This window comes from Hemitrygon akajei, chromosome 24 (genome assembly GCF_048418815.1).
Source record: "Hemitrygon akajei chromosome 24, sHemAka1.3, whole genome shotgun sequence".
NCBI lineage: Eukaryota > Metazoa > Chordata > Chondrichthyes > Myliobatiformes > Dasyatidae > Hemitrygon > Hemitrygon akajei.
Genome location: NC_133147.1, coordinates 28,073,505 through 28,095,416, shown reverse-complemented (window position 1 = coordinate 28,095,416; position 21,912 = coordinate 28,073,505). Strand labels below are relative to the sequence as shown.

Genomic DNA, 21,912 nt, shown 5'->3' with positions numbered 1-21,912 from the left:
TTACAGATAAAACATATTTAGGAAGCCCTCTGGAACGATTCCCTATTTTCGCCATTTAAATAATAATTCACATTATGCGTCGACTGCGAGGAACGTATCCCCCGCATATAACGAGGATAGGGTGTACATCGGGTCTCACCGATATGCGGGAGGCCACACCGGGAGCAGGATCTCCCAGTGGCCACCCACTTTAATTCCACTTCCCGTTCCCATTCCGACATGTCAGCCCACGGCCTCCTCTACTGCCGGGATGAGGTCACACTCAGACTGGAGAAGCTACGCCTTGTATTCCGTCTGGGCGGCCTCCAACCTGAAGGCATGAACATCGATTTTTCAAACTTTCAGAGAGGCCCCCCCCCCCCACCTCACCATTCCCCCCCCCTTTCCCTCTCTCACCTTATCTCCTTACCCGCCCATCGCCTCCCTCCGATTCTTTTCCCCCCTTTTCTTTCTTCTATGGCCTTCTGTCCTCTTCTGTCAGACTCCCTCTTCCCCAGCCCTGTATCCCTTTCACCAATCAACTTCCCAGCTCTTTACCCCCCTCTCCCCTCCTGGTTTCACATCACCTTGTGGTTTTCCCTTCACTCTCTTCACCTTTTAACTCGACTCCTCATCTTTTGTTTTCCCCAGTCCGGCCAGAGGGTCTCGGCCTGAAACGTTGACCGTTCTCTTTTCCATAGATGCTGCCTGGCCTGCTGAGTTCCTCCAGCTTCCGGAGTTGCTCGGATTTCCAGCATCGGCAGATTTTCCCTTGTCTATGATTGGACCCAAGTTAGAGGTGGTTGGGGGAGGGGGTCTCCTCATGTCAGACATAAAACACCAAAATGCTCTGCCCCAGCTTGTCTATGTGTACGTCTCACCCGCGCGGAGTGGGCGGCTGGCCGTTCTCGAGCAGCTCCCAGCGCTGTCGGCGACGTCCCAGCCAGAGACTTCAACGGCATTGTGTGGCTGGGCGATCAGTCGGTAGGCTGGACAGCACCTCCAGATTCCCGATGGAAACGGTCAAAACAGCCAAGCTGGGCGACACCACAGGCAGAGTACAGCCACAAGCCAGCTGGTCACAATCGGACGGTTCAGCCCGCTCCTGGATCCACTTGGAGTCCATCACGGTCAGATCCATGTGGCGCGTGGCCAGGTGGTTAAGGTATTCGACTAGCGATCTGAAGGTCGTGAGTTCGAGCCCAGCCGAGGCCACGTGTTGTGTCCTTGAGCAAGGCACTTAACCGCACACTGCTCCAGTCCACCCCTCTGAATATGGGTACCGGCAAAATGCTGGGGGGGTAGACTGGCGTCCTATCCGGGGTGGGGGGGGGCAGAATCTCATACTCTCAGTCGCTTCACGCCACAGAAACTGGCATAAGCACTGGCCTGATGGCTCAGGACAGACTTTAACTTAACTTTAACAGTCAGATCCACCCGTCACCTGCAAGAGAACCAGAAAGCAGGCGGGGCAACGTGGAAGCTGAATGTTTCCACCAGAGACCCCAGAGAACGTTAAGGAACCAGAGGAGTACACAGGTTGGAGAACCTCGAAAGCCTGCTTTGATTCCCCGGTTCACCGGTGGGAAGCCACCAAGGAGAACATCAAGAGGTTCTTCATCCGCAAGGGTATCCCGAAAGCGAGGCAGAGGGAGCTGCGTAAACTCCAGACAGAGTTGCAGCAACTTCTCCTTCTGCACTCAAAGGAGGTGGATGCAAGTCCAAGATTATCTTCCGATCGAGGGTCCACACTGTGGAACAGGATGAGATGTGCTCATGTTTCTTCTTGCCAAAGGTTCACGGGGGGGGAGTTCTGCCATCCACAGCCTTAAGGAAGACGGCTCAGTCGTGTCCTCGCAGACAGACGTATTGAGGATCTGTAGGTCCTTCTATGCCAGTCTGTTTGACAGAAAAGCCACTGGCACCACAGCCTCCCAGAAGTTCCTGCCGTCTATCACGCAGGTCGTAGACGACAGCAAGTGGGAGAATCTGGACTAGCCAATGCCCCTGGCCGAGCTGACGGACTCCATCCATTCCTTCGACTCCAGCAAGGGATCACTGGCTGTGTTGTACTCGGCTCTGTGGGACTGGATGGCCCCATCCTGCTGGAAGTGTACAAGACTATGCTTCCAGTTGTCAACATGTTGGAATCCATGAAGAAGGGTATCATTACCCTATCTACAAGCAGAAGGCAAAAAGGGGCGACATTAACAACAGGAAACCCATATCACCCCGGAATGTGGACCATATGATCCTCTCCAAGGCTATTGCCAATAGGGTCAATTCTGTTCTGATCCACCCGGCCCAAACCTGTGCTGTAGCTGGATGGAAGAACCTTGACAGCCTCACACTGCTATGTTCAGGACGGTGTGGGGGGTGGGGGGAAGTGTAGACGCCTGCCTGGTCAGCTCGGACCAGGAGAAGGCCTTTGATAGGATATCACACGCGTGCATGATGGACGTACTCTCCCAAAATGGGATTTGGGGAGGAAATCAGGAATTGGATACAACTGCTCTACACGGACATCTGTAGCGCAGTCCAAGTCAACGGGAGGGAAACAGACAGCTTCCCCATCAGGTCTGGAGTCCGGCACGGTTGTCCTCTCTCCTTTGTCTTATTTGTGTGCTGCATAGATCCCTTTGCTGAAGCCATCAGGAAGGATGAGGGCATAAAGAGGGGTGACACTGCCAGGCTGCAGAGGGACCCAAGTGACAACCTCCCTGGACATGGACAATGTCACCATCTTCTGCTCTGATCACAGGTCATTTCGCAGGTTGATTAGCGTCCGCGACCCGTTTGAGCTGGCGTCGGGGGCCAGGGTCAACCACAGGAAGAGCGAAGCCACGCTCTTTGCCAACTGGCCCGAATGATCCTGATACGTGAAGGTGTTGGGGATCGGGTTTGGAAGGGCCGAGGCGTGCAACAAGAATTGGCTGGAGCGGACTGGGAAGGTAAACAGAAATTGGGACTGTGGTAGAGGACACTCCTTATCAAAAATGGGGAAAATCCTGGTCATGGGGTGTGAGGTGCTCTCAGGGTTGCTGTACTTGGTGCAGGTGTGGCCCATGAATTTAGAAGATGGAGGGGGGATCTTATTGAAACGTATAAAATTCTAAAGGGATTGGACAGGTTAGATGCAGGAAGATTGTTCCCGATGTTGGGGAAGTCCAGAATGAGGGGTCACAGTTTAAGGATAAAAGGGAAGCCTTTTAGGACCGGGATGAGGAGAAACTTCTTCACACAGAGAGTGGTGAATCTGTGGAATTCTCTGCCACAGGAAACAGTTGAGGCCGGTTCATTGGCTATATTTAAGAGGGAGTTAGATATGGCCCTTGTAGCTAAAGGGATCAGTGGGTATGGAGAGAAAGCAGGTACAGGGTTCTGAGTTGGATGATCAGCCATGATCATACTGAATGGTGGTGCAGGCTCGAAGGGCCGAACGGCCTACTCCTGCACCTATTTTCTATGTTTATCTCCCACTCCTCCAGCTCGGAAATCACCTGAGCTGTCTTCATCTGGAGTGTGGTCAGATGGGTCACCATGCACAAGTCCCTGGACGACGGGGCAAAACTGTTCCCAATATCTCCCTCATCCTGATCACCAGCTTCACGTGTGGCAGCATCAGGTTGTGTGTGGGCAGCAAGTACCACTAGGTGCCAAGATGCTCCCTGCCCCCTCTGCTGCGAGGGGCGGGCCTGGCCCTGTCCCTGTGCAAAGTCCCAGTCAGCTGGATATTGCTGCACTACCTATCCTTCAGACCAGCACCTTTGACCACCAGGCCATAGGCAACACAGGAAGTCCTGCTGGACACAGTGGCGTGGTCCCTGAGCGTTCACAGTACAAACGATCAGTGTGCAAAAGGCAATCAAAATACAAAAGAAAAAAACGAAATAATAACAAATAAGTATCAAGAACACGAGATGACAAATGCTTGAAAGTGAGTCCATCGTCTGCTGAAAAGAATCTCAGGGTTGTATCTGGTGGCGTACCTGTACTTCGATAAATAAATCTGCGTTGAACTTTTGAACAGTCTCCTGCTCCGTTTAAGCAGCACGGTGTCCCAAATAAACTGAGAATCCTGACAATTTTCTTGATTAGCTTTTGTTCTGTAAGAGCTGTCCCAAATAAGGAAAGATATAACTAAGAATGAAAGGATACAGAGAAGATTTACTAGGATGTTGCCAGCTCTGCAGGACCTCAGTTATATGGAAAGATTGAATAGGTTGGGACTTTATTCCTTGAGAGGAGGTGTGAGATGTACAAAATTATGAGGGGTTATAGACGGGGTAAATGCAAGCAGGCTTTAGTCACTAAGGTTGGGTGGGACTATAAATAGAGGCCATGGGTTAAGGCTGAAAGGTGTAAAGTTTAAGGGGAACATGAGGGGTATGGCAGGTTATGGATCGGTGCAAGTCGATGTGAGCGCACAGTGTTAATGGTTCGGCATGGGCTAGATGGGCCGAAAAGCCTGTTTCTGTGCTGTACTTGTCTATGACGATAAGCTTATAAGAAGCATAGATAGAGTGGTCAGAGAGTATCTTTCTTTCCCCTTGGTAGAAATGTCTGCTACCAGAGGGCACATATTGAAGGTGTTTTTTACTCAGAGTGGCGGACGCCTGGAATGCGCTGCCTGGTATGATGTTGAGGCAAATCCATTAGAGGCTTTCAGGAGACGTTTAGACAGGCACATTAATGAGGAAGATGGCGGGATATGGACATCGTGTAGGTAGGAGGGAATGGTGTTGGGGGTTTGCGGCCGAGACCCTTCTTTGATGACTATTTATTCATTTCCACAGATGCCAAGTTCTTCCAGCATTTTGTCTGTGTTGTCTTGGATTTCCAGCACCTGCAGAATCTCTTGCATTTGTGATAAGAAACTGCATCGATAGTTTGTGGAGAAGTGTCAGTTGTCTCGACTTGTGTGCCACCGGAGGCTGCACTGCTCGGCGAAGGGGTGTGTGTGTGTGTGTGTGTGTGTGTGTGTGTGTGTGTGTGTGTGTGTGTGTGTGTGTGTGTGTGTGTGTGTGTGTGTGTCTCTGTGTGTGTGTGTGTCTGTGTGTGTGTGTGTCTGTGTGTGTGTGTGTGTGCGTGTGTGTGAGTGTGCGCGTGTGTGCGTGTGCGCGTGTGTGCGTGTGCGTGTGCGTGTGTGCGCGTGTGTGCGTGTGTGTGTGCGTGTGCGTGTGCGTGCGCGTGCGTGTGCGCGTGCGCGTGCGCGTGCGCGTGCGTGCGTGTGTGTGTGTGTGCGTGTCTGTGTGTGTGTGTGTGTGTGTGTGTGTGTGTGTGTGTGTGTGTGTGTGTGTGTGTGTGTGTGTGTGTGTGTGATTTTTGTCACTGACAGTTGGCGAGAAATAAGCACTAGGTCAATTCCGAACTGTCTTGCTCTCTGCAGATTCAAGCATTCGGGGTCGGAGATGCCAGAAACGACCGGGAGTGAAAATGAAACAATTTCACCACTTCAATAAGTTAGCACCTAGGAAGAGTATGAAGGCAGCAACAATCACCTTGAATGTTACAATGAAAAAGAAACTTTGGAGGATGCAACTGTGGATAGCATTGTATGAAGGCAGGCCATTATCCGCGCCAGATGTCTGCACTAATATTGTGTATGCTGGATTCCTCCAGTGATAACTATCAGGAGATAATACACCGTGGAGATTGTCAGCAAGGAGATGTTATTTCCAGTCTGCACTGTTTGTGGTCTTCCAGTGAGGAAGTCAAGCGTTGAAGAGGGAGGTAAAGATTGCTTATTTATTTACTGTTATTATTTACCTTTTTTGTATTTGCATGGTTTGTTGTCTTTTGCACACTAGTTAAATGTTTAATCTTTCATTGTTTCTATTATGGATTTATTGAGTATTCCGCCGCTGTCTGTAAGGTTTGTACGTTCTCCCATTGACAGCGTGAGTTTCCTCCGGGTGCTCCAGCTTCCTCCCACGGACAGAGGACCTGGTTGCTAGGTTAATTGGTTATTGATTAGGCTGGGGATAAAACACGACTGCTGGGCAGCATGGCTGAAAGAGCCAGAAAGGCCTATTCCGTGCTACATCGCAGTAAAAAAAATTAACAATGAATCTCCGGGTGACATATATCTACTTTGATAATACTCAGCACACCAAACTACGTTCAACTGGCCGACAACGTGCTTCAAGCGTACAAAACCATGAAGTGCAACGTCACTAAAGATTCATTTTCTGAATTCCCATTTAGACTTCTTCCCGGCCGATCTTGTCGCTGTCAGTGACGAGCACGGTGAAAGGTTTCACCAGGACATTGTGGTATCAGGGCAACTGGAATCCATCAATGCTGGCTGATTGTTGTTGGAAACTTCAGCGAGAAGCCCCAGACACTGAACACAAATGAAAATCATCAACAAAATATTTTTAGCTTTGTTGATCTATTAGTTGATCAACACCGTTATGCAATTACACACATTATATTCAATGAAAGTTAATTCCCTGTTTCTCCAAATTCCTACGTGATACAAATTACATTTGTGCTCCCCTTCAAGCGATTCAGTATAATCACAGAAAATGTCAGAGGAAGCAACACTTTCAAAAAAACTACTGCTGAAAAGTGCAGGTTTCAATGTGACCCTCCCAGCACCTCCCCCCCCATTCTGTAAACTCCAGCAAAAAAGGTCCACCATCCTTTCTGGAAATATAGAATCATCGATGGGTCTGACTCCTCAAACTCCCTCTACAACAGCACAATGGGAACCCCTTCCCCACAGTGGTTCCGGGGCGAGGAGGCAGCTGAGTGGGGAAACGTGAGACATCGAGAGCCCAGACGTGAATAAATGGTCAGAAAGTTCTACATTAGATTAAAATATTCCGATTTATTGCCAGTCTTCATTATTACTCGATGCAGGACGTCCACCCAAATCGACAAACTCCGCAGGGCCCGAGCTCTCACAACGAAACGAGAGTGAGCGGAACTGAGTCTCAGGAAGTGTGTCCTGTGGAACGGAGGGGGAGGGGAGAGGGGAGAGGGGAGGAAGCAAAGGGGAGAGTGTGGGAGAGCAGGTGGGGAGTAAAGAGGGCAGATGGGGGGAGGGCGTGGAGGAGGAGAGGAGAGGGCAGGTGGGGAGTGGGGAGAGAGGGAGGGGGAGAGGGGAGAGGGATGGGCAGGTGGGGAGAGGGGGAGGTGAGGAGGAGAGGAGAGGGCAGGTGGGGAGTGGGAGGGGAGGAGGAAGAGGGGAGGGGTTTGGGCGGAGTGCCTCAATCTTCAGTATCAGGTGCGTTTGAGGTAGACGGCCTTGGTCAGGGTCGATTCCATCACCACAGTGGTCTTGTTTTCGTTATATTTTCCGCTCACCATCCGTCGGTTCACCTGAAAGACCCAATCGTGTTGGTTCAGTCAGAGAAAAGGCCAGCAGGAATTCAAGGCCCAACAGGTAAACCCAACACAAACACCAGAGATTCTACTGATGCTGGAAATCTCCATCGGTCAGACCCAATGTAGGTCGGGGGATGGTGGGGGGCTTCTTTCAGCACCTTCGCTCCATCCCCCACAACAGGCAGGTGGCCACTCGTTTAAATTCCTCCCCCATTCCCTTTCCGACATGTTACTCCACGGCCTCCTTTCCTGCCGTGACGAGGCCACACTCAGGTTGGAGGAGAAACACCTCCTATTCCATCGGGATGGTCCACAACCTGGTGGTATGAACACTGATTTCTCTAACCTCCGGTAATTTCTCCCCTCCCCTTCTCTCTTCATTCTCCATTCTGGCTCGCCTATTACCCCTTCTCTTCTCCTCACTTGCCATCACCTCCTGCTGGTGCCCCTCCTCCTTCCCTTTCTCCCATGATCCATTGCCCTCTCCTATCAGATTCCTCCTTCTTCACCATTTCCCTCTTCCACCAATCACCTCCCAGATTCTTGCTTCCTGCCTCGCCTGTCTCCTGCCAACCTTTGCTCCTCCCCCTTTCCCCCTCCCCACTTTTTTGTTCGGCTTCTTCCCCCTTCCTTTCCAGTCCCGATGAAGGGTCTCGGCCTGAAACGTCGACTGTTTATTCCAGTCCATAGTCTTTGCCTGATCTGCTGAGATCCTCCGACATATTCCAACTGACAAACAAGGGAAACGAGGACCTTCTCCCCTCTGAGTACCACTCGAGAGGGGCTGAGGGATAAATCAATCTCCCTCCCTCTTCCCTCACACCCCAATCGCCTTAACTCTGTCTTACCCTGACGAACAGGTCATACAGATGCTCCTGGTTCCCGTGGCTTTTGAAGACCTCCGTCATGAACGTGATCATGTATGATCCCTTGGCTGTGTGCCGATAGGCCACGTAACCTGCCGAGGAATCACAGAGCAATTAGGATGGAGGACAGGGTGGGAACCAAGTGAAAAGCCGTGGATGAACCGGGAGGTTCGTGGTGTGCTGAGGGCTAGATCTGTGGCATTTAAGTTTGGCAACCCAGGCCTGTAGAAGAATAAACAGGTACGACCTGCGGAGAGCTAAATCCAGAGTAAGAAGCAGTTCTGGCCGAGGTTGCAGGTGATCGTGGAGGCACGTCAACTCTGCAGATTTTGTGACACCAAGGCCGCAGGAGTGAATGAATGGACAGAGAGATCGGCTCATTGAGTCTGCTCGAGTCACCTCATCATGGCTGATCCATTTTCCTCTCAGTCCCATTCTCCCGCCTTCTCTCTGTAACCTTTCATGCCCTGACTGATCAAGAACCTATCAACCTCACTCGATGATTTGGCCTCTACAGCTGTCTGTAGCAATGAATTCCACAGATTCATCACCCTCTGCATAAGGAAATTCTTCCTCATCTCTGTTTGAATGGGACGTCCGTCTTTTCTGGGGCTGGCCCAAGATTCATCCGCTATTGGAAACATATTCTCTATGTCCAGTCTATCTGGGCCTTTCAAAATCCGATCTGTTTCAGTGAGATCTTTCCCCCAGTTCTTCTACGCTCCAGCAAGTATAAGCCCGGAGCTTTCAATCGGTGCTCACATGATTAACCTTTCATTCCTGGAATTTTCCATCAACATGGCGCTACTGAACGTGTGAGACAGCTTCCTGGTGGTCAAAAACCTAAGAAGTCCAACTTGATCAGGGCACGACTGCGCGAGCGCGTGGACGTCAGCCAGGGAGAACAATGAGAAGCGTTTAAAAGGAGACACCTTATAGAGTGGGCGTCAGAGTAGAGGGAAACAGAGTAGGAAGGCTTTGGCTCAACGGGGCTTCGGCGTTAAATGGTCAAGGTGCGGTAGGTTATCTGTGTAGAATACAGACAGGAAGAACGTGTGTGAGGCCAGTGTTCTGTGCTCGGTGTCAGGTGTGGGAAATCTTGGAGGCTCCCAGCCTCCCGGACGGCCACATCTGCACCAGGTGCTCCTTAGGGACCGGGTTAGGGAACTGGAGATGCAGCTCAGTGACCTTCGACTGGTCAGGGGGAGTGAGGAGGTGACAGAGAGGAGCTATAGGGCCAGGGCCTGGGGAGACAGATAAGTGGGTAACAGTCAGGAGAGGGAAGGGCAGGAGTTAGATACTAGACAGCACCCCTGTGGCTGTACCCTTGACAATAAGTTCTCCTGCTTGAGTACGGTTTGGGGTGGGGGGGGTGGTTGACGGCCTACCTTGGGGAAGAAACAGTGGCCGTGGCTCTGGCACAGAGTCCGGCCCCATGGCTCAGAAGGGTTTGGAAAGGAAGAGGAAGGCAGCAGTGATAGGGGACTCTATAGTCAGGGGGTTAGACAGGCGATTCTGAGACACAGGTAAGAAACACGGATGGTAGTTTGCTTCCCAGGTGCCAGGGTCCGGGATGTTTCTAATTGCATCCACGATATCCTGAAGTGGGAAGGAGAACAGCCAGAGGTCCTGGAACACATTGGTACCAACAACATTGGCGTATTTCAGAAACAGCAGTGAATTCTTCTACATCTGAGTGCGATGGTCTTCCTGAGTTTCCATCTGGGACTTGAGTAACTGACAGTCGTGGAAAAGAAGAGGAAGCTACTGACATAATGAAGGAAGCCCTGAACACTGTCCGAGATGGAGACCCTTCATTGCTGCCCTGAATACCGGCAGCATTGTGGTGGTAAAATGATCTGTATGGACGGCCTGCAAAGCTTTTCACTGGGCCTCGGTACACGTGACAATGATAAACCAGTTAATGAAAATGTTTGCGTGAATCGGTGGGGAAGAGAGGCACAGAAACTGGTGTCAAACCCTGGCTGTAAGGTGCAACATGTAGCACAGATGGACAGCTGAGCTCTAACAGATGACCATGAAGAGGCTATTTGGCCCCTCAACCCTCCTTGACCACTCATTAGGAAGACAACCGTACCGCCTCAATACCCCCCTCCCCACGATATGAAGATCCAGTATGGAGTAAGACTCCCTGCCTGGGATGTGGGGTAGAGGGGGGGCCTTGGACAACCATAGGGGTCCAACAATCACTGACTGTGGGATCTTGCTATGCATGTTGCCAAATGGAGGCTGGGAGAAATCCAGGTGTTAGGGCCTTTCGTGGGGAAACTTGAGGAAATCTGCAGATGCTGGAAATTGAAGCAACACACACAAATTGCTGGTGGAACACAGCAGGCCAGGCAGCATCTATAGGGAGAAGCACTGTTGACGTTTTGGGCCGAGACCCTTCGTCAGGCGTTTCCTGGGTTGGGATTTGGGTCTGGAATATGTGAGATTGACTGTTTTGGAATGGGGATTGGGAAAACTGGAATTGCTGACACTTTGGAATGAGGTAATGGAAGAGCAGAATCCTGGGCATTTTGGGTTGGTATGGGAAGTTGAAATCGTGGATGTTTTGGGGTGGGGATTGGGGAGATAAGGATTATGCATTCTTTGGGAAGCATATTGTGAAAATTGCAATGTTGGATACGTTGGGATTGTGACTGGGTATACTGGGATGGGGATTTGGTAGATTGGGATGGGGATTTGGAAGACTGGAATTGTGGATGCTTTGGAGGCCTGGGAATGGAATGTGGATGGCATTCAGGACAGGGAAGAGCAGACTCAGGGCGGATTGGGATTGACGATGGAGCAAGGACACAACTAACCTGGTCGTGAGGGATACACGACAAAGGTGTCGGAAACCATCGGGAGTTCCTCAGGTTCCGAAGACAAAGCGCGGAAGCCGGACGAAACAGTACCATGGTCTTTCTTATCTAGAAAAATACATAAAAACTTTCCATTATATATCTCATCACACAATCCCATAGTCAGACATAAAGTCAAAATTCCCTCCACACCGACCCATCACACACTCCCGGGGTCAGACGCAGAGTGAAACTCCCTCCACACCGTCCCATCACACACTCCCGGGGTCAGACACAGGGTGAAACTCCCTCCACACCGTCCCATCACACACTCCCGGGGTCAGACACAGGGTGAAATTCCCTCCACACCGACCCATCACACACTCCCGGGGTCAGACACAGGGTGAAACTCCCTCCACACCGTCCCATCACACACTCCCGGGGTCAGACACAGGGTGAAATTCCCTCCACACCAACCCATCACACACTCCCGGGGTCAGACACACGGTGAAACTCCCTCCACACCGTCCCATCACACACTCCCGGGGTCAGACACAGAGTGAACCTCCCTCCACACCGTCCCATCACACACTCCCGGAGTCAGACACAGAGTGAAACTCCCTCCACACTGTCCCATCGAACACTCCCGGGGTCAGACTCAGAGTAAAGCTACCTCCACACCGTCCCATCACACACTCCCAGGGTCAGACGCAGAGTGAAACTCCCTCCACACCGTCCCATCACACACTCCCGGGGTCAGATGCAGAGTGAAACTCCCTCCACATCGTCCCATCGAACACTCCCGGGGTCAGACTCAGAGTAAAGCTACCTCCACACCGTCCCATCACACATTCCCGGGGTCAGACACAGACTGAAACTCCCTCCACACCGTCCCATCACACACTCCCGGGGTCAGACACAGAGTGAAACTCCCTCCACACCGTCCCATCACACACTCCCGGGTCAGGCACACAGTGAATCTCCCTCCACACCGTCCCCATCACACACTCCCAGGGTCAGACGCAGAGTGAAACTCCCTCCACACCGTCCCATCACACACTCCCGGGGTCAGACGCAGAGTGAAACTCCCTCCACATCGTCCCATCACACACTCCCGGGGTCAGACTCAGAGTGAATCTCCCTCCACACCATCCCATCACACACTCCCGGGGTCAGACACAGAGTGAAACTCCCTCCACACCGTCCCGTCCCACACTCCCGGGGTCAGACACAGAGTGAATCTCCCTCCACACCGTCCCCATCACACACTCCCAGGGTCAGACTCAGAGTGAATCTCCCTCCACACCGTCCCATCACACACTCCCGGGGTCAGACACAGAGTGAATCTCCCTCCACACCGTCCCCATCACACACTCCCAGGGTCAGACGCAGAGTGAAACTCCCTCCACACCGTCCCATCACACACTCCCGGGGTCAGACGCAGAGTGAAACTCCCTCCACATCGTCCCATCACACACTCACGGGGTCAGACACAGAGTGAAGCTCCCCCCACCCCAGCACCCCCACCCTATCCCCTCACTCCATCCCACTCACCCTATCCCCCACCCCAAAACCCTTACCCCAAACACTCACCCCAACCGCATCACCTCACCCCATCCCCTATCCCACCCCCATCACCCATTCCCCTCACCCTACCCCACTCCTCTCACCCGACCCTGATTGACCTTGTGCCAGTACTGAGGAAGGACACGTCTTCCTGTTGTGTGGGGGGTTTTGGTCCTGTCGGAGTGGTACAGGAATATCTTCCACCCGTCAGTACGAATCTGGGTGATTGGGGAAAGCTGTATTTGGAAATAATCCCGAGACCCCTGTACCTCTCCCTCTTTGTCACTCTCTCTCTCTCTCTCCTCAACCCTCTGTTTCCTTCTCTCTTTCTCCCTCTTCATTTCCCTCACCTCTCTCTGTCTCTACCCTCTCTCACCCCCGTTACGGAGGGGGGTGTGGTGAGACGTGCAGTGAATTTGCCTAAGTTCCCCAAGTTGCTTCTTCCACTAATCTTCCTGTTAACCCCTCCCATCCCTTCTCATTCCCTTTTCCTCTCGTCCCCCTCCGCATCTCACCTTCCCCCATCACTCTCGTATCACTCCCTCTCTTTCCCCCTTTCCTCTCCTCTGGTTTGCCTGCTCTCCTCTCAGTCTCCTTCTCTCTCTCACCGAGTGTCTGTCATATCTCATATCTCTGTCTCTCTCACACAGTCTCTCTGTCTCTTACTCTGACTGCCTGTCTCTCCCCATCTCATCTTCCGCTCTCTCTCTGGCTGTCTATCTATCCCTCTCTGTCAATCTCTCTCTCTCCCTGTCTCTCTGTCTGTCTGTCTGTATGTCTCTCTCTGTCTCCCTGTCTCTGTCACTCTCTCTGTCTCTTTGCTTTCCTCTCTTTCTCTGCCTGTCTGTGTGTGTCTCTCTCTGTCTGTCTGTCTGTGTCTCTCTCTCTGTCTCTCTGTCTCTGTCTCCCTCTCTCTGCCTCTTTGCTTTCCTCTCTTTCTCTGTCTGTGTGTCTCTCTCTGTCTCTCTGGTCTCACCTCCTCGGCAGGCTTGGATGACGAACACCTTGGGTTTCTGCTGCAGATGAAGACACTCCTCGTTGTTGAACATGTCGAAGATCTCCTCAAGGTCAGCCTCTTCACCGTCACGACCCCTCACCTTGCCCTCCGACCCGTGCGCCAGAATGAACACGAAGGAGCAGCAGACTTCGTCCTCGATGCTGTCTCGGTACTTCTCCAGGGAGGGGAGGATTTCCTGCGTGAAGAGCCAAGGTGTGAATGCCCCTGTTTACTGCCCCTCCGGCCACGGTTCGAGGGACCATCACTCCTCGCCCTGGATCCAAACTGGGTTCAGATGCCGAGCGAGTACAGGTTTGACATTTCAAAACATTAAACTAATTCAAAGGAAGACACGGGAGTCCGGGAATGTGGGTCTAACTTTGGGATTACTTCATGCAAGGCGTGCACGTGTCACGTGGTAGCATGATTGATGCACCATCAATAACTCTCGGAGACGGGAGGCAAACGACAGGCTTTTATTAGCTGCAAGAGACCACCACACAACATCCTGGAGACTGAGGGGGGAGCAGTGCCCCATCACCTTTATACAGGGGTCTGTGGGAGGAGCCACAGGAGCAGTCAGCAGAGGGGCGTGTCCAGACAGGTAAATGTAGTTCACCACAATGATAGAACGTAGAAGAGTACAGCACAGGAACAGGCCATTCGGCCCACAGTGTTGTGCTGACCCAGCTGAAAAGTAAATCAAATACACCCAATCACTAATCCCTCCATCTTCCTCACATTTACCTGCCGATCCGAACGGCTGTTAGAAACCTCTAATGTGTTTGCCTCTACCACCACAGCAGGGAGTGCATTGCAGGCACTGGGTAAAAAACTTACCCCTTTCAACCCACCCCCTCTCACCTGCAATGCATGCCCCTCTGGTATTAAACATCTCCACCCTGGGAAACAGATACTCCCTGTCTACTCTATCGATGCCTCTCATAATCTTGTAAACCTCTATCAGATCCCCCTCGGCCTCCGGCACTCCAGGGAAAACCACCCAAGTTTATCCAGCCTCTCGTGATAGCTCAGGCCCTCTAAACCAGGCAATATTCTGGTAATCCCCTTCTGCCCCCTCTCCAATGCCTCAACACCCTTCCTGGAGAGGGCAAACTGCATTGAATACGACAGAATTGTGCAATTCACGTATTTATACATATAACCTGTAATGGATTATTTAAATGAACAGGAATGCTTAATTAGCCAGTATATACACAGGATTACTGAAATATTAACTACACAACAACAAGCACAGTCTAAACATTAGAGTTGCTTCCCACCCATACAGATCTTTGAAGTCGTAAAAACAGAAAACGATAAGAAGTTAGTAAATTGGTAAATTGTCACGCGGTGGGTGGTATCCTATGACACGGGCCAAGTACAGGCAAATGGAACTGGGGCAGCACGTTTTGGGAATCCTTCACTGGGGTCTCACTCGTTGTCTGTCACTGCGTGTCCCACCCCTCCCGGGAGATCAGAGCAATCCTCGGCCAAGCAGATGCCGGGGTTTGATCATAAGACTTTAAGACGAAGGAGCAGAATTATGCCGTTTGGCCCATGGAGTCTGCTCCGCCATTTTATCACGGCCGGTCCATCTCCCCTCCTCCTCGTAGTGACTTGCGGCTCCCTGCAACCTTCGGCAGACCCTCTTCACAAGGCCACAGTGTGCAAAGAGGTGGCATCTCCTCCTCATTGTACGCGTGACAATAACAAACCTGTTCCGGCTTCAACCCTTCTCAAAGTTGAGAACCCCTTTCCCAACACGGGTGTGACCTGAGGAATTATGTACTGAATTAAAAGGGCTAAAACCTAACTGACTTACGGGCAGATTGACAAGTCCTGTTGTGATACCTCACCTTGCCAGTCGGATTAATGCCCCCAGTTTCTCTGGAAGTGAGTGGGAAATATTCACCCTGTGCAGTGAACGATCACTATGAAGATACCTCACCTTGCCAGTCGGATTAATGCCCCCAGTTTCTCTGGGAGTGAGTGGGAAATATTCACCCTGTGCAGTGAACGATCACTATGAAGATACCTCACCTTGCCAGTCGGATTAATGCCCCCAGTTTCTCTGGGAATGAGTGGGAAATATTGACCCTGTGCAGTGAACGATCACTATGAAGATACCTCACCTCGCCAGTTGGATTAATGCCCCCAGTTTCTCTGGGAATGAGTGGGAAATATTGACCCTGTGCAGTGAACGATCACTATGAAGATACCTCACCTCGCCAGTCGGATTAATGCCCCCAGTTTCTCTGAGAGTGAGTGGGAAATATTGACCCTGTGCAGTGAACGATCACTATGAAGATACCTCACCTCGCCAGAGGGGTTGATACATTTAGACACTTCGAAACCCAAGCTCTGCAATATTTCCTGGAGATTAATCAGATCTATTGTGGCCCCTCGTCTCTCCTCTGTGACGCACAGGATGAAGGCCTTCCTTACTCCGGACATGTTGTAGCGGTCATCCTGTGGGATGGAACAGGGGAAACGTCACGTCACGTTCCTGCCCCACCATTACCTACAAACCCCTGAACAGCTTCAATGAATGAATCTGCAGTAGCTTCGCGGTTAGCGTAACGCCTTCACAGCGCCAGCAATCTGGGTTCAATTCCTGCCGCTGCCTGTAAGGAGTCTGTGACGAGACTCTCAACGTCCTCGCTGGTCTGCCAGCCGGGCAACTCACCGCGCCCACACGTCCGGCCTCCTTAGCCCCCCTCCCATGTGCCCTGCGAGTTGGACTCCCGTGTGATGCCACACCCAGGGTCTGGTCAACGCCCATGCTGTTTAAAGGATTCCTCCCCACATCCCCCACCGCCCTCTGCTGTGTAATGAGCTCAAACCGTTTCACCAGACGCGTCCACCCCCTCCTCCCTGACCCACCTGATCCTGCGGCCCAGAGGCTCTCGGTGACGACGACACATCATTGCCCTGACGAGGGGACTCCGAGGCACAGCTGTCCACTTCTGAGGAAACAAATTCAAGGTCAACAAAGCCCTGGATCCCATAAGACAGAGGAGACATTAAAAAATAGCTGGCCAGCTTTTATTGATGTGTGACAAGAGAGCATCCTGACACAGAGTGACCGTACGGTGTTCCAGCTGCATCAAGACAGATCACAAAACACTCCAGTGATTAGCACGGCTCAGAACATCATTGGAACTCAACCACCGGACCTGGAAACAATCTGGAACTCCTGATGCCTTTGGTGCTCTCGTAACATCATTAAAGACCCATCCCATCCCATCCCAGACACTGCTCAAAGATCCAAAGTACATTTATTCTCAGAGTATGTCTACAGTGTCCAACCCTGAAATCGTCCTCCTGCAGACAGCACGGAACCTGTTCAAAGAAAACAGCAAGCACCCAATTCGTCAAAAATGTGAACTAAAGCTTTCAGTATTGTGGTGAACTACATATACCTGTCTGGACACGCCCCCCTGCTGACTGCTCCTGTGGCTCCTCCCACAGACCATGGCTCCTCCCATACCTCACCTCACGTCTCGGAGAGTTGTTGATGGATGATCGGTTTCAATGAGATCTCTCCCCGCCCTATTCTTCTGCTTAAAGTCCAGCGAGTACAGACCCAGAGTCACCAAACACTCCTTACGCGTTAACCCTTTCATTCTCGTGAACCTCCGCTGGAGGAGGAGTCCAGAACTGCCAGCAATGCATCAGAATCGCAACATTCAGAAGAGAAGTATAATTTTTAAAAGGGAGAACACAACAAGAACAAAAAGACAAACTCCATTTTACTGCAAAACGACACCCCCACCGTGTCCGGTCCCAAGCCTGACTGTGAAAGAACGAGGGTTGAACATGGGGCTAGAAACCCCATCCCTTCGAAACCCAACACTACAGACACATCAACAGAATCTCCAAAGACCTCATCCCTGTGAGCGGAAAAGCCTGACGGGGAACAGTCACTATCCCAAACATCAGGCTCTTCAATCAGAGGGGATAACTTCACTTGCCCCGTCATTGAACTCTTCCCGTAACCTATGTACCCACTTTCAAGGGCTCTTCATCTCATTCTCACTTATTTATTTATTATTATTTCTTCTTTTTGTATTTCTGCAACGTGTTGTATCTGTCCTTTGGTTTAATGCCCTAATTGGGTGGTCTTTCAATAATTCTGCTCTAGTTATTATTCGATATTCTTGTTGAGTATGCCCACAAGAAAACAGATCTCAGGGTTGTACATGGTGACAAATATATACTTTGATAATAGACTTGCTTTGAACCTAAATGCTCATGCACGTTACTGGAAGGAATAAAAGCATAGACTATTTTCTAATCGAAGAGAACAGACAGATATTATTGAAACGTATTGAACGTTGAAAGGCCCCGATACAGTGGACATGGAGAGGATGTTTCCTATGGTGCTGGAGTCTCGGACCAGAGGGCACACCCTCAAAATAGAGGGATGTCCATTTAGAACAAAGATGAGCAGGATTTTCTTCATCCAGAAGGTGGTAAATCTGTGGAACTCGTTGCCACGGACAACAGAGGAGGCCAGGTCACTGGGGCATTTAAGGGGAGCTGGTAGATTCTCGATCAGTCAATGAGGGGGGATCTTATTGAAACATATTGAATGTTGAAAGGCCCCGATACAGTGGACATGGAGAGGACGTTTCCTATGGTGCTGGAGTCTAGGACCAGAGGGCACACCCTCAAAATAGAGGCAATTAAGGGGAGCTGGTAGATTCTCGATCAGTGAAAGATTACGGGGAGAAGGCAGGTGAATGGGGCTCAGCAGGAAACTGGTCAGCCATGATGAAATGGTGGAACAGAATTGATGGGCCGAACGGCATACACTGGGCCTTACATGGACTAGAAAGACTGGCCCAGGACAGAGGACTCTGACGAACTGCGGACGGCAGCCTCTGCCCCAGTTGGGGTGACAGGGTTAAGATGAAGAAATTTAGTACAATGAAGTCGAAGTGGTCACAGTGTTGCTGTACCGGGTCGTGATTAGGGTTCTTCCGGCTGGTTTAAGAATCGAAATCTTGAAGGGAAATCATTGTCCCTGAGCCTGGTGATGTGGGACTGTTGTTCCTGATCCTGGTGATGTGGGACTGTTGTCCCTGAGCCTGGTGATGTGGGACTGTTGTCCTGATCCTGGTGATGTGGGACTGTTGTCCTGATCCTGGTGATGTGGGACTGTTGTCCCTGAGCCTGGTGATGTGGGACTGTTGTCCTGATCCTGGTGATGTGGGACTGTTGTCCCTGAGCCTGGTGATGTGGGACTGTTGTCCCTGAGCCTGGTGATGTGGGACTGTTGTCCTGATCCTGGTGATGTGGGACTGTTGTCCAGGGCCTGGTGATGTGGGACTGTTGTCCCTGATCCTGGTGATGTGGGACTGTTGTCCCTGAGCCTGGTGATGTGGGACTGTTGTCCTGATCCTGGTGATGTGGGACTGTTGTCCAGGGCCTGGTGATGTGGGACTGTTGTCCCTGATCCTGGTGATGTAGGACTGTTGTCCCTGAGCCTGGTGATGTGGGACTGTTGTCCCTGATGTGGGGCATCTGTACTTCCTGCCCAGTGGGAGCTGTGAGTAGGTGGGTCGTTTGGGATTCCTTTGATAATCCATGTTGCTTTCTTGTGGCAACGTCTCCTGCAGATACGACAGACGGTGGGGGAAGGTTGTGCCCTGATCCACCCACCACTCTCTGCAGCTACTGGCGCCCCTGCACGTTGGAATTGCTGAACCAGACGGTGATGCGACCAGTCAGGACACTTTCAATGGGACGGCTGCGGAAGTTTGCAACTTGGAACTTGCAGAGGATGGTGAAAGAGAGGTGAGGAGGGATTCTTGAGCCCGTTCATTGCCACAGGCAGCTGTGGAGGCCGAGTCTTTGGCTATATTTAAAGCGGAGGTTGACATGTACTTGATTAATTGAGGTGTCAAAGGTTACAGGGAGAAGGCAGGTGGATGGGGTGGAATGGTGCAGCAGACTCAATGGGCTGAATGGCCTAATTTGGATCTTATGTCTTATGGTCAATTGCAGTTTGTTGGAGGGTCCAGTAAAAGTACAGACAACGTTTCAGGGGTCTCAGCCCGTACATTTTCCCACAGATGCTGCCTGGCCTGCTCAGTTCCACCAGCATTTTGAATGAAAGCCCCCTCTCCAGCTTCGTGATATCCTCTCGCTCAGAGAATCCGAAGTCCATTTTAGAATCGGAGTATATACCTACAAGCTTGAGATCTGTCTCCTAACGGGCAGCCACAAGACAAAGATACCCAATAAAACCCTTAACAAAGATCGTCACACCCCTAGGGGCAAAGAGAGAGAAAAAGCAGAAACCTTGTGAACAATGAACACAGACAAATGACGTTCAGAACAGAGCCTCAGTTCAGCGCAGAGCCGAGTAAAGGTCGTGGAGCAGTGACCTGAACCGGCCCATCCCTCACCTCCGACCTCCACAGCCTGACCTTTCCACTCTGACCCAGTGCAAAATCTTCCACAGGCTGGACGGCACCACCTCAATTCGGCCTGTTCCTGACCTTTCCGATTTCCCAAATCATCTTCCAAACATCCGGGCCAGTCACTTCCATACACCCCCTCCCTTCTCCCACCTCCGTCTCACCCCTATCCTCACACCCCCAGCCCTTCTCCCACCTCCCTCACACCCCCACTCCAACTCCCACCTCCCTCTCACCCCTATCCTCACACCCCCACCCCTTCTCCCACCTCCCACCTCCCACGCCCCCCTAACCCTTCTCCCACTTCCCACTCCACCCAACCCTTCTCCCACCTCCCTCTCCCCCCTATCCTCACACTCTTTGTCTCACTCTTCCCCTCCCCTATTTCCTTCTCCCTCTGTGTCGTCCCCATCACCCACATCCCAACTCCTGACGATTCCGGGAAGGGGAGTCTCATTTCCTGGAATCAGCTGGCTTTCTTGCATAGGTACGGATAAATCACCTCTTTCCTCCGGAAACTGGGAATACAGCAAGCCCATAACGTCTGGGGTATTGTGGGCAGGTCTGGTCAGTCGTTAATCACTGGCAACGTTCCCAGATTGCCAGGGTCGGGTTGAGATTCGTACAAGGGTGGGTCTGTGCCGTGGTTTCCTGCAGCATTTCTGACACGCCCATTCCCAACCCGGAACAAATACATCCTCTTTAACCCTAAACTCCCCATCCTCTAGTTCAAACCCCCCCTCACCCCCATCCCTATATCTGTAACCCTACACTCCCCATTCTCCTGTTCAAACCCCTCCCACAACCCCTCCCTATCTCTGTAACCCTACACTCCCCGTCCTCCTGTTCAAACCCCTCCCTCATCCCTTCCCTATCTCTGTAACCGCTACACTCCCTGTCCTCCTGTTCAAACCCCTCCCTATCTCTGTAACCCCTACACTCCCCGTCCTCCTGTTCAAACCCCTCCCTCATCCCTTCCCTATCTCTGTAACCGCTACACTCCCTGTCCTCCTGTTCAAACCCCTCCCTATCTCTGTAACCCCTACACTCCCCGTCCTCCTGTTCAAACCCCTCCCTCATCCCTTCCCTATCTCTGTAACCCCTACACTCCCTGTCCTCCTGTTCAAACCCCTCCCTCACCCCTTCCCTATCTCTGTAACCCCTACACTCCCTGTCCTCCTGTTCAAACCCCTCCCTATCTCTGTAACCCCTACACTCCCCGTCCTCCTGTTCAAACCCCTCCCTATCTCTGTAACCCCTACACTCCCCGTCCTCCTGTTCAAACCCCTCCCTATCTCTGTAACCCCTACACTCCCTGTCCTCCTGTTCAAACCCCTTGCTCACCCCCTCCCTATCTCTGTAACCCCTACACTCCCCGTCCTCCTGTTCAAACCCCTCCCTCACCCCCTCCCTATCTCTGTAAACCGTACACTCCCCGTCCTCCTGTTCAAACCCCTCCCTCACCCCCTCCCTATCTCTGTAACCCTACACTCCCCGTCCTATTCAAACCACTCCCTCACCCCCTCCCTATCTCTGTAACCCCTACACTCCCCGTTCTCCTGTTCAAACCCCTCCCTCTCTCTGTAACCCCTACACTCCCCGTCCTCCTGTTCAAACCCCTCCCTATCTCTGTAACCCCTACACTCCCCGTCCTCCTGTTCAAACCCCTCCCTCACCCCCTCCCTATCTCTGTAACCCCTACAGACCCTGTCCTCCTGTTCAAACCCCTCCCTATCTCTGTAACCCCTACACTCCCCGTTCTCCTGTTCAAACCCCTCCCTCACCCCTCCCTATCTCTGTAACCCCTACACTCCCCGTCCTCCTGTTCAAACCCCTCCCTATCTCTGTAACCCCTACACTCCCCGTCCTCCTGTTCAAACCCCTCCCTCACCCCCTCCCTATCTCTGTAAACCGTACACTCCCCGTCCTCC

General features: G+C 51.7%; 1 protein-coding gene across 4 annotated transcripts; it reads right to left on the bottom strand.

Moving 5' to 3' along the window:
- Nucleotides 1-6,797: 6,797 nt before the first annotated feature.
- Nucleotides 6,798-20,625, bottom strand: LOC140715604 (caspase-14-like). Of its 4 annotated transcripts, none has more exons than XR_012096169.1 (8): nucleotides 20,484-20,625; nucleotides 16,437-16,519; nucleotides 15,870-16,022; nucleotides 13,530-13,746; nucleotides 11,009-11,116; nucleotides 8,163-8,272; nucleotides 7,160-7,308; nucleotides 6,798-7,122 (listed from the first exon to the last, which is right to left on the bottom strand). XR_012096169.1 is itself a non-coding variant. In XM_073027974.1 (7 exons), the coding sequence occupies exons 1-7, from the start codon at nucleotides 20,518-20,520 to the stop codon at nucleotides 7,210-7,212; spliced, it is 807 nt and encodes a 268-aa protein (XP_072884075.1). In that variant the 5' UTR covers nucleotides 20,521-20,625; the 3' UTR covers nucleotides 7,129-7,209. The 4 variants fall into 4 exon arrangements, 1 of the variants encoding a protein (XP_072884075.1); XR_012096170.1 differs by lacking the exon at nucleotides 20,484-20,625 and adding an exon at nucleotides 16,645-16,675; XR_012096171.1 differs by lacking the exon at nucleotides 20,484-20,625 and adding an exon at nucleotides 17,049-17,070 and having other exon boundaries at nucleotides 6,799-7,122.
- Nucleotides 20,626-21,912: the final 1,287 nt, after the last annotated feature.

What these genes read in the sequence shown, in the direction of transcription:
- LOC140715604 (XM_073027974.1), bottom strand. Translation starts at nt 20,520, where the DNA reads ATGGGCTTGCTGTATTCCCAGTTTCCGGAGGAAAGAG. An exon ending in CCAGTTTCCGGAGGAAAGAG is followed by an intron (nt 16,520 to 20,483) that starts GTGATTTATCCG and finishes TTGTTTCCTCAG; the next exon opens with AAGTGGACAGCTGTGCCTCG. An exon ending in CATCCAAGCCTGCCGAGGAG is followed by an intron (nt 11,117 to 13,529) that starts GTGAGACCAGAG and finishes GTATTTTTCTAG; the next exon opens with ATAAGAAAGACCATGGTACT.